The 15,689-nt window shown below is 20.2% G+C and overlaps 2 protein-coding genes across 5 annotated transcripts in view; one reads left to right on the forward strand and one right to left on the reverse strand.

The window, feature by feature from the left end:
• The window catches only part of LOC122509903 (probable beta-hexosaminidase fdl), a 96,893-nt gene that overhangs the window by 27,521 nt on the left and 53,683 nt on the right, over positions 1-15,689 (forward strand). For 2 of the 3 annotated variants that reach the window (XM_043624224.1, XM_043624227.1), the window contains exons 2-3: positions 14,863-14,926; positions 15,145-15,276. In XM_043624224.1, coding sequence (XP_043480159.1) covers positions 15,257-15,276 — 20 coding nt within the window. In that variant the 5' untranslated portion in view covers positions 14,863-14,926; positions 15,145-15,256. The remainder of the gene's footprint in view (positions 1-14,862; positions 14,927-15,144; positions 15,277-15,689) is intronic. The other variant, XM_043624225.1, reaches the window with a different exon arrangement.
• The window catches only part of LOC122509911, a 195,987-nt gene that overhangs the window by 1,579 nt on the left and 178,719 nt on the right, over positions 1-15,689 (reverse strand). For both annotated transcript variants that reach the window (XM_043624234.1, XM_043624235.1), the window contains 2 exons: positions 13,173-13,941; positions 6,019-6,175 (listed from right to left, as the gene is read on the reverse strand). In XM_043624234.1, the coding sequence (XP_043480169.1) occupies positions 6,019-6,175; positions 13,173-13,384 (369 nt within the window). In that variant the 5' untranslated portion in view covers positions 13,385-13,941. The remainder of the gene's footprint in view (positions 1-6,018; positions 6,176-13,172; positions 13,942-15,689) is intronic.

Below are 15,689 nucleotides of genomic sequence, written 5' to 3' on the forward strand. Positions count from 1 at the left end.
AATTATGCAAATTTTTTAACGAAACACTTTAAAATAATGTAGTTAAATATCGTAATTAACAAGTAGAAATTACAGGGATTTTTTTCCTAAAGTTATTTAAAATTTTCTAAAAAAAGTGATTAATAAAGAAATTAATTTTGGAAATTTTAGTATAAAAATGATGCAAATTATTATTTTTTTTTCCAAGAAAAACAGAATTTTGTTAATAAATTTTGTGATAAAAATAGTAATTTTATAAAATTTTTTTTTCCTTTTCAAAAAGAAACTTATAATTTTGTAAACAGAATTGTGATTGAGAAACAGAAAATATGCAAAATAATTTTTATTTTTCTTAGTTTTTTAACAATTTTCTAACTTTTATCAAAATTATGGAATTTTACAAATGTTAGGAAAATAAATATTAGAAATCATAAATTCATAAATTTTTAGTTTTGTTCTAAGACTTAGTTTTTTTCTTAGTTTTGTTCTTTGTTGCAAATTAAATTTTACTGATTCACTTTTTAACTAATTTTATTATTTATAATAAACAAATTAATTCCTTCGAAGAGTTTCTTTCAATTCTTTAAAAAAAATTTAATTATTTCTTGAGATTTTATTAAAATTTTATTAAAAATAATAAAGTTAAAATTATCGATTGAAAAAAATTACATTTCATTTTTTAGTAGGTATTTTTTTTTAAAAATAATTTATGGAATTTGCTTGAAAATATGTTATTAAAATATTTTGAAAATAATTTTGAAAATTCTCTTGAGGAATTTAATCAAAATTTTATTGAAAGTATTTTTTTAAAGAGATTTAAAGTAATTGAATTCTTATAAAGAATTTTAAAATAATTGAATTTTGCAAAGAATTTTATTAAAATTTTAAAAAATAATTGAATTATTTCTCGAAATATTGTTAAAATTGTATTGAGAATAATTGAAAATAATTTTTTAGAATAGAAATTCATTTCTTTTTAAAAATAATTTTCTAAATAATTGAATTTTGCAAAGAATTTTATCAAAATTTTTTAAAACAATTGGATTTTTTCAACAAGTTTTATTAAAATTTATGAAAATAGTTGAAATTTAAAAAAATAATTGAAATTAATGTTTTAGAAGTGTTTTATTTTATTCGAACATAATTTAATTTATTTCAGAGAATTTTATTAAAATATTTGAAAATAATTAAATTCTCTCGAGGAATTTAATTAAAATTGCATTGCAAATAATTGATTAGTTTCGAAGAATTTTATTAATAGTTTTTATTAATAGTTTTTCTTTCGAGGAATTTACATAAAATTTTATTTAAACTAATTAAATTCTTATAGAGAATTTCATCAAAATTTTTGAAAATTATTATTGAATTTGTAAAGAATTTTATTAAAATTTTTCCAACTTGAAAAAAATTTCAAAAGAAAGATTTTTTTCGAGAAAATTTAATTAAAAATTGTATAAAAAATAATTGAATTCCTGCAAAAGAATTTTATTATTTATGAAAATTATTAAATTCTTGTGAAGAATTTTATTAAAATTAAAAAGAAAATTCAATTATTTATTTTATTTGACTCAAATAATTCATCAAAATAAATCCAAAAAATTTGTTTTTAAATATTTTTTAAAATTCAATTTTGAATTAGACTTGTTTTTTAAATTTTCTATGAAAAACAAATTTATGAGAAAAATCTATGAGAACAAATCCCAATTTTCTTTATGTTGATATTACAAAAAATTTTCTTGAAACTTTTCAGAATGTATAATTAAAAGCTTTGCATGAATTCGAATAATTTACAATATAACTCGGATTACAACGATTGTTTTTTTTAAAAAGAAAATTTATAAAGAAAATCAATTCAAAATGGTTTTAAAATCTCTGCTGTTGTTATAGTTATATTCAAATCTGAGAAATTTGTATTGATTCTGTATTGAAATTATTTTAAATAAAAATTTAATAAAAAAGTGAAATAGAATACAATAAAAAAAAAATAGTGAATAAAAGCTTGGTTTTAAATTAGCTAATAATAAAATATAATTAAGTAAATAGTAATTATTATAAAGTAAATAATACTATTTTTACATTTTTTTGCATTTGAATTGATTAAATCAGAACTTTTTACTGCACTATGAAATCGATCCGAGGCCTGAGCTTGCATTTTGTAAGAGAAAAATTTTTTCTAGAAAATTATTTAACTAGAAGCTTTTTTTAAAACTACTTTTAAACATTGTATAGAAAAAGTTTCATTTTATGTCCAATTTTACACAACAAATTTGATTCATTTATGATTTTAAACAGCTTTGAGAGTCTTTTTTATTATTTCGAAATAACTTTTTCTTTGTTCGCATATAAAACTTCTAATTTCATTTTCCTTTATTTCAATTGTCCCTATTCCTCTCAATTTAATAATAAAACTAATAAAAAAAATAATGACAATATAAATAATAATATAAATAATAGAAATAATGATAATAATAAAAATAATAATAACAATAATAATAATAATAAATAAAATAATTAATTTCAAGATACAACTGTAAAAACAAAATATAATTAAATTGTTAATATTATAAATTGAAAATAATAAATGTGATAATGATAATAATAAAAATAATAACAATAATAAAAGTAATAGCAATAATGATAGTAATAACAATAAAAGTAAAAAATGATGATAAAATCTCATGATAACTATTCTTATTTCAAGAAATCTACTCTATAGATAAAATAATGAGCGTATCATCTTGTCGGGTTGAAGTATAAAAATTTTCTAAAGTTTATTATATTGAAAATTTTCTACCTCAACTCAACAAGATCATAGAAATATTGCATTATAGTGTCCACATTTTCAAGTAAGTACCTATATATTTTGGTTGCTTTATGATTGAATTTACGTTCATGATGAAAACAAAGAATAAAAACAAAAAGTAGAAATAAAAAATAAAAACAAAAAGTGGAAACAAAAAATAGGAAAAAAATAAAAACAAAAAGTGGAAACAAAAAATAGGAAAAAAATAAAAACAAAAAGTGGAAACAAAAAATAGTAAAAAAATAATAACAAAAAGTAGAAACAAAAAATAGAGACAAAATTTTTTAAAATTAAAAAAATAAAGAAAAAAGTAAAAACAAAAAAAAGAAATTTTTTTTAAAGAAGTATTAAAAAAATAAAAACAAAAAGTAGAAACAAAAAATAGAAAAGAATAGAAAACTAATAAAAATAATAATAGATAATAAAAATTAGACATAAAAAATAAAAATAAAATAAAAAAAAAAAACTAGAATATAAAATAATGAGACAAATTGAGAACAAGAATGACAATTGACACAATAACAGAATAACAATTGTTCTATAAAATAATTATTATAAAAGAAATTATTGTCAACCTATTTTTAACTTAGATAAAGTTCCTTTTGATTAGAATCATCTATAGAAATAGTATATCTATAGTCAAGGAAGCTAAAAGTAGACAAGGCTGTCTTAGTCGGACAACCTCTGTAAAATATTTAGAAAACTCATTAATAGGTAACTGCTCTACAAATGAATGGAACTTGAGAGTTCATTCAAATATAGAAAATTTGAAAAATTAAAAAAATCATTTTCTTAAAAGTAATAACCATTATTACCATTATCGTCTTCATTTTATCAAAGAAAAAAAATCCGCTAAATATTATATTAGCACTTTTTTTTATTTTTTTTATTCAAGAAACAGTAAACAAATTTTTAACTAAAATCCGAAAAGAGAAATGTTTTTTTTTTCAACACTTTTCTCCCCAGTTGATTTGATGAAAAAAGTGATTTTTTTTTAAACAGTCTATCTAAACTTTATGCATGTTTTCGAAGCTTTGCAAGATAAGATCTTCATTCTTTTGCCTTGTGAATATTAACGCGATGTTCCTTATTCAAACCTTACTTTGATTTTGTAATAAACAAGGTTTTCGCAAAAATATATATATTCCCTCTCTGAATATAATTATCAAGAAAATATAACTCACAAAGTTTATATTACATTCATTTGAAAAGAATTTCATTTAAATTACTATTTTACTGGGGAAATGTATTTTTCTATTTGCTTATTTACTGCCTGCTTTTTTTCATTCTTTATTTACATTAATCGAGTTTTAAAATTTCAATCATATTTTTGAGAAAAAAAGTTTCTTTGAATCAAAGGAATTCAACTAATACATATAAGTGATCATTTCGTTGCATCAAAGAAATATTTCTATGAATTAAAGAATGAAAGGAAAAAATCGAAAAAAAGGAATTTCTTCTCCAGAAGATGAAATTTTATGTTTACTCAGAAATTTTTGAATTAAATACTCGATTATGAAATTTTAATTAATTATCCAAATTTCAAAAATTGTAAAATAATTGTAAAAATTGTATTTTTAGGCTATTCTACACTGAAAAAAAGTTATTTGTATCATATGGGTCATTACATGTGAATTTTTCTTTAAAAATATTTTTTTGTTTTGAACATTTTTTCGAATTTTATGTGAAAAATAAGAAAATACGTATTTTTTCTTTTTTTATTGGATGAAAATTGTTAAAGTTATGATTTTTTTAAATACATCTTTTTCAGAAGCCGAGGATTGTTGAAAAACGTTCTTTTCTAAAACTAATAGAAAAATCACTTTTTACAATTAATTTCAAATTTTAAGATATACTTTCGTTGCAGAAACGCAATTTCTTACTGAATATCTAAAAACTTTGTGAAAAAACGGAAGAAATTTTATATAGAAAATATTTTCTTATCTTCTGAAAGTATTATAGAGAAAAACGTATTTAAAACGTCCTCGGCTTGTGAAAAAATTTAATTTAAAAAAATCCCAATTTTCACCAACTTAAATAAAAAATAAAAAATACTCGTTTTTTTTATTTTTTATGCACAATTCGAAAAAAAATTGTACCAAAAAATTAAAAATTTTAATAAAAATTTCTCCTGGAATGCCCCGTTTAAAATTTAATTGTTACAATTAACTGATTTCATTTTTAATGGTAAATTTAAAAAATAAAATTGTCATTGAATCAAATAAATATTAACTTGACCTAAATATTTTTTATTTCATCTTGTCAAATAAATAATTTGAGTCAAATTCGAATTATTTGAATCAAATAAGTTTTCAAATTAATATAAATAAATAAATAAATTCTTTTACTTGGTTCAGATATAAGTGTGATTCAAATAATTCAAGTTTTTTGAATCAAATATATATTTTTTAGTTCGAAATGAAATTTGGATATTTTTCAAATAATTTGAATTAAATTAACTAATTTTTTTTATTTTTTAATTTAATTTTAATTTAAAAATTTTTTTTAGTGTAGAGAAAGTAGAAAACATTTATTTGATTTAAAGAAACATTTGGTTCAGTTTAAAAAATTTTGCCTTCGAAGAAAGAATTTGGTCATTCGAATCAAATTTAGTTGAACCAAACAAATTTTTCGTTCTCTATACAACATTGCATTTATTTAATTATATTTCAAAGTTTGATTTTTTCAAAAAAAAAAAAAAATGTTTCCTAGTATTTCATGCCAAAATAATAACAAATAGAAGAAAAAAATAAAAAAAAGTACTCGTCTTTATTAAATTCTGCAACTATAATGATTATTTAATGAAAGAATTTTCCTTTAATGATACACTAACTTTGTGATATTAATTTTCTTCCGAGTATTTTATATCAAAAATAATAAATAGAAAATTTTATCTACAAAAAAACAAAGAAAAAAAAATTATCCCTCTTTATTAAATTCTGCGACTATAATGGATATTTTATGAAAGAATTTTCTTTTAATGATAAAGGAATATACAGTTGGATCTGTTAAGGAAATAATTTGATCTAACTGATAAAAGTTTCTTCAAGTACTTGTTTCGCGTACTTATTGGTAGAAAGTGGGAACAACTGAGCGCTCTATATACATATATATATAGGAATTGAAATAGGAGAAAAAAAGTAAAATTAAAAAGTAAGTTGAAGGATTAAAACGGGAAAGCTTAGAAAAAAAAGTTATAGAAAAATGGAGATATATTTTACGACTGGTTTGCTTACCATAGCATGAGAATCCATCGTAAAAACTTCAAGACTGTGAACATCTGGTTCAGTGCGCCAGTATTGAGAATATTCCTGCGGTCGATGCTTTCGTACATTTCTATGACAGCAGTAACAAATCAGTACGACGATCATAATCACACCGCTGAGCATGGCTCTAAGAAGAGAAAAGAGAGAAAAAAATATATGAAAGAATCATTAAAACAAAAAAAAAGGGAAAAAAAGAAATACTAGTTTTCTGAAATTTATATGACACACTTCATCAGGCAGTTCATTTACCAAAAATTCACAAAAATTTTAATTTGTATTTTAATTACTGCTTTTTTTCTGGTTTAATTACTTTTTATTCAATTCTTATTTATTTAAATATTATTTTTTTCAAATATTATTTATTCAATTATTATTTATTCAATTATTATTTTTTCAATTATTTTACAGTTCAATTATTATTTTTTCAATTATTATACAGTTCAATTACTATTCCTTAATTATTATTTATTCACTGAATTACCTTTTAATTAATTACTTTTTTTCAATTATTATTCAGGCAATTATTTATTTAATTATTTTTTATTCCTTTATTATTATTGAGGTTTATGTAACTTATCTTTTTTCTCAAACTACTTTTGTTTATATTATAAACTTTATTTATTTAATTTCTATATACCTAACACAAAGAAAAAATTTTCAAACGCCGGGAATTGAACGCAGGACCCTAACGTTCGCAAACCGATAACCTAACCACCTAACCATCGCACACTTTTTTATTCCATCATTATTTACTTACCGATTTACTATTTATTCAATTAAATTACTGTTTATTCAAAAATTATTGAATGAATTATTATTTATTCAATTGAATTATGATTTTATTTAACTCAATTACTATTTAGTCAGTTGAATAATTTTTTAATCGATTAAATAAATAATATTGATTTATTTTAATAAATTTACTTGATTACATTACTTTTTTTTTCACTTGAATGACGATTTATTGAATGAAATTAGTATTTTGTCAAATTGAAATTAGGCAGATTTTTGTTCTTTACTATTCTAAACAAAATTAAAAAATTGTTAAACAACTGTGATTAAGAAATAGAAAATTTATTTATTTTGCATTATTTTTGTTTGTGAATCAAAATTTTTTTAAGAAAATTATTATTTTGTTTTAGAAAAAGAAGAAAAATATTTGCACAATTCTAATTTTTAATCTTATTTTTGGAAAAGGATTTTCCACTGGAATAAAGACATTCAAAAATTTTAAATTCTAACTTTTTTTTAAATTAAAAAACTTATAAAAGTATTTTGTTATAAAACATGAAGATATCGATTGCTTCGAGTCGAAGACTCGGAGTGATCGATTTCTTCATGTTTTCTAAAAATTAAAAATGACCGAGAGATAAAATCATTATTTTACATCATAACAATATTGTTACTGTAATCAAAATTATTTTTATAATTTCAATTCAATTATTATTTTCTAGAATTTGAAATTATTTTTTATGAAAATAATTGAATTCCTTAAAAAAATTTATTATTTATAAAAATAATAAATAATAATTGAATTCCTGGAAAATTTTTATCATTTATGAAAATAATTAAATGTTTGTATACAATGTTATTAAATTTTTTTTTAAATAATTGAATTTTTTTGTGAAAAATTTTATTAAAATAGTAGATATTGAAAATCTTTGAAATTAGAAAAATGCATTTTATTTTTGAAAATAATTGAAATTAGGACATGAATTTTTTTGACATTTATGAAAACAATTGAACTTTGGACAACAATTTTGTTATTTATAAAGATAATTGGAATTTTTTTCAAATTTTAAACTTTTTTTTTTAAATTTTATAAGAATTTTTTTTTTGTTGAAAATAATTGAATTTTTGCAATTATTTGTCATTTTTCCAAAATTGAATGTGTTTCCAACAAAAATTTAAATTAGAAAAATTTTTTAATTCTATCATTTTTAAAATTGATAATTTTATTTAAAAAAAACAGTAAGAATTGTTGCTAGTTTCTTAATTAAAGTATTTATTTGTTTTAAATAAAATATTGATTAATTTAGTTACATTTTAAAATATTTATTACTTGCTCTCAAAATATATTCAGTTATTTATTTTCTGATTTAAAGGCACAAAATTTGAAATTTATTTTTATTACTATTTTTAAAGAAACAATTTTTTATTTTTTCCATTAAATTACTAATTTTGCAATTAAAATACAATCCATTCAATTAATTTACTATTTTTTCTTATAAAATAAAATTTATTGAATTAATTTGCAATTAAGTAGAAAATGGAAATAAAAAAAAAATAAAAAAACAATTAAGAAAAATTATTATTACTTTATTAGTTTAATTAAATTAAGCTACTATTTAATTAACTAAAAGAATAATAATTAAAATAACAGCAAATATTCCTCAAACGAAATTGTGTTAGAAAATATTCTCCTATTTGCATGCAGTGAAATATTGATTCATTTCTTTCCCTTCTTTTCAATGCTTTCGAAACATGTTCAATATTATATCTGACCAAAATTTCATAAAAATTCAAATTCATTCTAATTAAGATTGTTTTTATTCAATTAAATTTGTATTTATTCAATTAAATTACAATTTATTCTCAATTAAATTACTATTTACTCAAGTAAATTACAATTTATTTCCTGAAAGTACTATATTTAATTAATGAAAATAAAAATATTAAGTAAAATACAAATATAAATATTCCCGATATCGAATTGGAGTTAGGGAAAAAAAAATTCAGTTTTATATTTTGCTTGGAATAAAATATTGAATAATTTATTTATATTTCTTAATGGTTTTGAAATATATTCAAGGCTTTGTACGATTGTTTTTTCTGATTTCAGTATCGTGAAAAGTTATTTGTAGCATTATTCTGACTCTCTCTCTCTCTCTTTCTCACTCTGTGTGCATTTACAAATGTATATTAAGTTCCTATTTGCGAAATGCTAAACACTCCCTAGGTGACCATTTCTCGAATATTCTAGTCTAGTAAACTTTATGAGTATTGACGCGATAAGTAAAGGTCCTTTTATTCATTTATAGAAAAGGAGTATTATAAAATTTATCAAAAAATATTTTTTTTTTATTGTAATTCTTTCCAAAAATTAATAAGTATTTTTTTAAAATTAAAATTAAATGGTTAAACATTTCTATTCATTCTAATTATGTTTCTGGAATTAAAAAAACCACACCTTCCACAATTTTCATCGAAAAAAAAAAATAAAAAATACGTGTCTTCTTATTTTTTTTACGTATAATTCGAAAAGAATTGTTCCTAACAAAAAAAATTTTTTAATAAATATTTTCCTATTTGTGCGCAAATTGTTTATTATTTATCAATTTATCGCGAATTTATTAACAAAAACCAGAATTTAAAAAAAATAATTACACTAAACTTGTCGAAAGGATTGTAAGAGCGATGCCTAAAGCTATTAATTTTTTCTTTGTGCTCTTTTAATTATGATGTTAACTAGCTGTGTGTAATCGGGTCAGAAGACTTCAAAGAATTTTCAAATCTTTGAGTAATTTCTCAAGCGACTAATGACCGAAACTCATATATAATGTGCATGTGCCAAACAAAATTTATCGTCTGCAAGTATTTCCTTTTTTACTGCAAAAAAAAAAAAAAATGAAAATTCAAAAAATAACTTAATTTTTAAATTGTTTTGCAAAATTTTCAATTTTTGATTAATTTTCAGTTCACATGCAGAAAATAAATAACTGCGTGAAAATCAGTTGAATTATAATTTTGCTTCCATATAGAGGATGAATTGTATTTTTAATTACATTATTTTTGTATTTATTGTTAAAATTTTTCTTTTCTTTTATTTATTTTTTATTATCTTTTTCATCGTTTTATTTTATTTATTTTATTTCTCAAAAAAAATTTATATTTTTTACTATTTTTTTTAATAGTTGTTTTGTAATAAAAACGCCTTAATACGAGGATTTAATACTTTAATATTATTTAATAACTAGCTGTCGTTTAATATACTAAATTAATAATTTAATATACATAATTAATTAATTTAAGGCGTATTTAGGTCTTTTTATTACAAAATAATTAAAAACTGTTTTAACAAAAAGTAAATACTACTTTTTTTACTGTTTACTTTTTGAAACAAAATAGAAACATAATTATATTGAATAATTTACTTATTCATCTTTTAATTTCCATGTACGAACTCTTTTCTCAAAACAAAAACTCAACTTTCTAATTATTTAATTATATACACAGAAAAAGAATTTTCAACAATTTCTAAAAGTAAAAAAAAATTTTCAAAATAATTTTTTAATTCTTTCCGCTCATTTCTTTTTTTTTTAAGGAACAATCAGATTTTGAACAATGTAGAAAAGGAGTTGAATCCTAAAGATGTGGGGGGGTGTCGTTTTCCTCCTTTTTTTCTCTCATTCATAAGGCGTCGATAATTATTTTTCATCAGAAGGATGACATGAAAAAGATTTTAAAAAATCAAACTCACGAGAAGAAGAGAGAGAGAGAGAGAGAGAGAGAGAGATAAAAATTTTTTTTTTGAGAAGTGTAAAAAAATCCTTGACTCTATTCAAGAGACAGGGGATTTGGGGTATTCTCACACGGTTCTAAAGTATCAGGTCGAGACCCTAGATTTTACAAGTACACACTTGCAACGCGTCCGCCTTTTTCAAAAGAAAGTTTTATACACCTTTTTTTCGCGCAGCAGTGATTATATCACAAATCGAGAGAAGAAGAGGTGGAGATGAGGGGGAGGAAACTCTTTCTTCATTTGTACAAAAGTTATTTCTTAAACCACATCTCTCTCTCTCTCTCTCTTTTTTTTTAATACAACAAAAACTTGTTCTTGTTATTATTTTTTAATGCACATAAAATTTTTACTACTACTTTTTTTTCTCTTCTCTTTGCATGCCATTTTTCTTTTCGCTTTCATTTTCATTTGACTCAATTTCTTTTTCATGTATTTTTCTTTTTAGAAATACTTTTTTTCTACGTGGGAAAAGAAAAATTTTATTCAATTTAATTTAGTTCAAATTTTGTATTAAATAAATGTTTATTATATTAAATATTAAATTGTATTTTTAAAGTTTATTGCTTAGTTTTAAAGAAATAATTTTGGATTTGTTTTATTAAACATTTTTTTTGGGGAAGAAATATTTGGAAAAATCTGTTCGATTTTAATTTTAATCAAAATTTAGTTTCTTTTTTCAAATTATTTTCGTATTAACACATTTTTTCTAAGAATATCAAATTGAGACAAAAAACGAAACAAAATGTTGCTTCGCAACACTTTTGATTCGTTTTTTGTCTCAATTTGATATTCTTAGAAAATATGTGAAAATGTGTTTCGAAAAATTATTAGCTTCAATTTTAGTTTGAAAAAGAAACAATAAATTTCCTTTGAAGCAAAATTTTTTCCTATTACAATTATTTTCGTATTAAAATGTATTTTGAAAATTTATTTGCTAAATTTTAATTTGAAAGAGAATAACTTTAGTTTGAAATAAAATTTAGTTTCTGTTTATAAAAATTATTTTCGTGTAAAAATTTGAATTGAAAATTTATCATCTTTAATTTTAGTTTGAAAAAGAAACAACTTCAATTCGAAATAAAAATTTAGTGTCTGTTTTTTTTTTATTTTGTATTTAATTTGATAATTAATCAGCTACAATCGCGGCTTTTCGATTTTTTATTCTTTTGAAAATGAAACAAATTTAGTTTGAAAAAAAAATTTAGTTCCTTTTTATTAAAATTCTCATTTGTAAAGTTAGTTTTTTCTTTTTTTATTATTTATTTTTTAATTTTAGATTTTCTTAGACCTTTTTTATTATAATTTAATAAAAATTTAGTTTTCGTTTATTAAAATTATTTTCGTATTTAAATGTATTTTGAAAATCAAACTCGATTTTAGTTTGAAAAAGAACAAATTTATTTTGAACTAAAATTTAATTTCTTTTTATTAAAATTATTTTCGTATTACAATATATTTTGAAAGTTTATCAGCTTCAATTTTAGTTTAAAAAAGTAACAAGTTTAGTTTTTAGATAAAATTTAGTTTCTGTTTATAAAAATTATTTTCGTATTAAAATTTAATTTGAAAATTAATCAGCTTCAATTGTGGCTTTTCAATTTTTTATTCTTTTCAAAAAGAAACAAATTTAGTTTGAAAAAAAAATTTAGTTCCTTTTTATTAAAATTCTCGTTTTTAAAGTTAGTTTTTTCTTTTTTTATTATTTATTTTTTAATTTTAGGTTTTTTAGACCGCTTTTTATTATAATTTGTTTTGTTTTATTTTTTAAATTTAATTTAAATATAAATTCAGTTTTCGCTTATTAAATTTATTTTCGTATTTAAATGCATTTTAAAAATTTATCTCTTACTTTGAAAGAAAAAATTTTAGACTTTTTTTTATTAAAATTATTTTTTTTTGTTTATAAATATTTTGAAAATTTATATGTTCGATTTTAATACATTTTTTTGATCGTTTAGTGTTTTCTTTTTTATTTATTTTTTTATTCTAGATTTTTTAGACCTTTTCACTATAATTTTTTTTATTTTATGTTTTTAATTTAATTTAAAAAATTTAATTTAAACAAAAATTTAGTTTTTGTTTATTAAAATTATTTCCGTACCTATTTAAATGTATTTTAAAAATTAAGCTCGATTTTAGTTTGAAGAAAAAGAAACAAATTTATTTTGAATCAAAATTAAATTTCTTTTTATTAAAATTATTTTCCTATTAAAATTAGTTAATTAAAATGTATTTTATAAATTTATCAGCTTCAATTTCAGTTTGAAAAAGTAACAATTTTAGTTTGAAATAAATTTTATTTTCTATTTATTAAAATTATTATGTTATTAAAAAAATTTGAAAATTTTGCAGTTTCAATTTTATTTTGAAAAATTAACAAAAATTAGTTTGAAGTAAAATTTAGTTTTAATTTATTAAAATTATTTTCGTATTAAAATTGAGGCTGCAATAAATTTTAGTTTGAAAAAGAAGGAAATTCAGTTTTATTTTTTCTTTTAAATTCCTTTTTATGAAAATTCGCCTTTATGAAGTGTTTTTTGAAAATTGATCGATTCAATTTGTTTTCCTCTTCATTAAGACAAGTGGATTGAAAAATACTCACCCTCCTAGAAGAATATTCACGTTTCCGTGCAGATCGGGCTCAAAGCGGCTGGATCTTCCATTCCCAATGGAGGACATGTTATAACCCTGAAGAATGTAACTCAAACCGGAACCACTTGAATTATTCGAATAATATTGAGAAGAGTGTACAGCCGTTAGAACTGCAATTCTCTTCATTGACATTTTAAAAATCGAAAAACCTCTTGTTTTCATTGATCTCCACTATTTTCATTTCCTCCTTCTTCTCAGCTTCTTAGGATCCTTGAACTTTTAATTTTAATCCTTCTGCTCTATCATCTTATGCTTATTTTACTTGGGAAAAATAATTTTTCCATTTTAATTTTTATTATTTTTCTAATTTTTATTAATTTTATTAATTTTATTATTTTTATTATTTCTCTATTTTTTTGTAATTCTCCAGTGATTCTTAAATCATATTCTTAATATTAATTCTTAATATCATCTCATTATTCGAATAGATATTTTTTCAATATATTTATTTCATAGTTCTTCTTTATTTTTCTTTTTTTAATAGTAATTTTTTTAATTTTCTGTAATTACAAATTTTTTTAATAGTAATTTTTTTCTTTTTCGTAATTATAAATATTTACGATGAGTTTTTTTCTAAACAATTTCAATTGTCTTTTTGTTAAATATATGATAATCACAGTCTATTAAATGCAGGATATAAACATCCGTTAGTCTACCAAGTAACTGTTAAAAATTAACTTTAGAGCCTTAATTTAGAATCTGAGAATAATCTTTGGAATCTGAAAAAAGAAATGACAATAAATAGTAAAAATTTATTCGTACAGAAGTTATAAATATTGGTGAACTTTTTGCATAATTTATAAGCATTCAGAAAAAATATAGATTTGTCTCAAAGAGTCTTTTTTAATTAACTTATGTTTCATTTAAATTTAAATTGAATAAAAATTTTATTTGTGATGAAAATCAATTTTATTTTATTCAAAATGAAAAAATTAGATTTACTAAAAAATATTTTATAAAATAAATAAAAATAAATTAAGATAAATTAAAATAAGTTAAAAATAATATTTATTCGTGAGAAAAATTTTTCTTTAATTTTATTAAATAAATATATATTTCGATATTTCGAATAATTTATTTAAATGAAATATGAAAGGAAAAATTTATTTCAAAAAATTTTTATTTCTGCCAAATAAATGTTGTCGTTTTGCAAACAACTTTCCTTTTAATTAATAAAAAAAATTTATTTTCGTTAAAAAAAGTTCTTATTTGAACCAAATTATTTTCGCGAAAGAACATTTTTTTCACTTCAAATGAAATAGAAAAAAGAGAATTTTAATTTCGTTGAAAAAACATTTTGTGTAAAAGTAAATTTTTTAGTTTCGCAAAAACTTTTTTTCTTCAATAAGTAAAATAATACAAAAACGCTTCGTTTATTTTGAATAAAAACTTTATTTTTGCTTGCAAAAAAAAAACTTTTTATTCACGACAAATAAATTTGTTATCTAAAACAAATGAAGAGCTCAGTGCTTCCGAGGCAAATATACTTTTATTAAACTTAAATTTTATTTGATTCAATATTTAAATGGGAATAAAATTCCCCTCTTTTCAAAGGTTTTTTTAAAAATCTATTTAAACAACCGAATAAATAAAAAAATAATTCCTATTATTAATTTTCAAAAAAAAAAATTTCCTTTCAGGTGTCGCTGCAGAGGTGTAAAAGATTTTGGATGAGGCTATTCACAGAATTGGCAGAATTGACAGGTAATTAAAAAAAAAAAAAATTCTATTTTTTATCGCGTGAACAAAGAAATTGAAAAATTCTATTTCGATATTTTTTTCGCACCTCAAATAGAGTAAACAAAAAAATTAAAAAATTACATTTTCTCGAACACGTACAACAATGGCATGCGTCAATAGAGAGTTTTTGTTGTATTTCATATGATGTATTTTGTAGTTGATATTTTATTTTTTGAATTCAGGTGAACAACACTCATGAATATTAATTTCTTCGATCGGCTTTGAAAACAGGCTGTTATTATTCATTGGCAAAAAGCGAAGAGTAATTTCAAATGCTTTCAGGTGAAAGAGATTATGTTGCTTATATCAATCTGGTATGTTTCTGATATATTCTACAAATTTTTTGTTTCTATAATCATTCACACTGCGCAGCATGCCTTTCGTCTATTTTTTTTCTTCCCACTAATCTCTTTGTTTCAATCAGCAAATAATTGTTTTAGTGCGAACGAAATTTTTTATTTTTAATGAAAATATATTAAAATGACAAATTTACTAGAAAAAAAAAAATTTTCAACTAATTTCTTTCAATGAGAAAATATTATAATGATTTTGCCACAAAAAAATATTTTTATCTAATTTCTTTCAATTAAAATATTCTTTTCATAAATTTTTGGTGGTGAACGTATTTTTTATTTTTAATAAATATATATTTATTATAATGACACTATTTTTATTTTATTTTTATTTTTATTTTATTTTCTATTTCATTTTCTATTTTAGTTTCTAT

The sequence above is a fragment of the Leptopilina heterotoma genome, unplaced genomic scaffold (genome assembly GCF_015476425.1).
Source record: "Leptopilina heterotoma isolate Lh14 unplaced genomic scaffold, ASM1547642v1 Lhet_64, whole genome shotgun sequence".
NCBI lineage: Eukaryota > Metazoa > Arthropoda > Insecta > Hymenoptera > Figitidae > Leptopilina > Leptopilina heterotoma.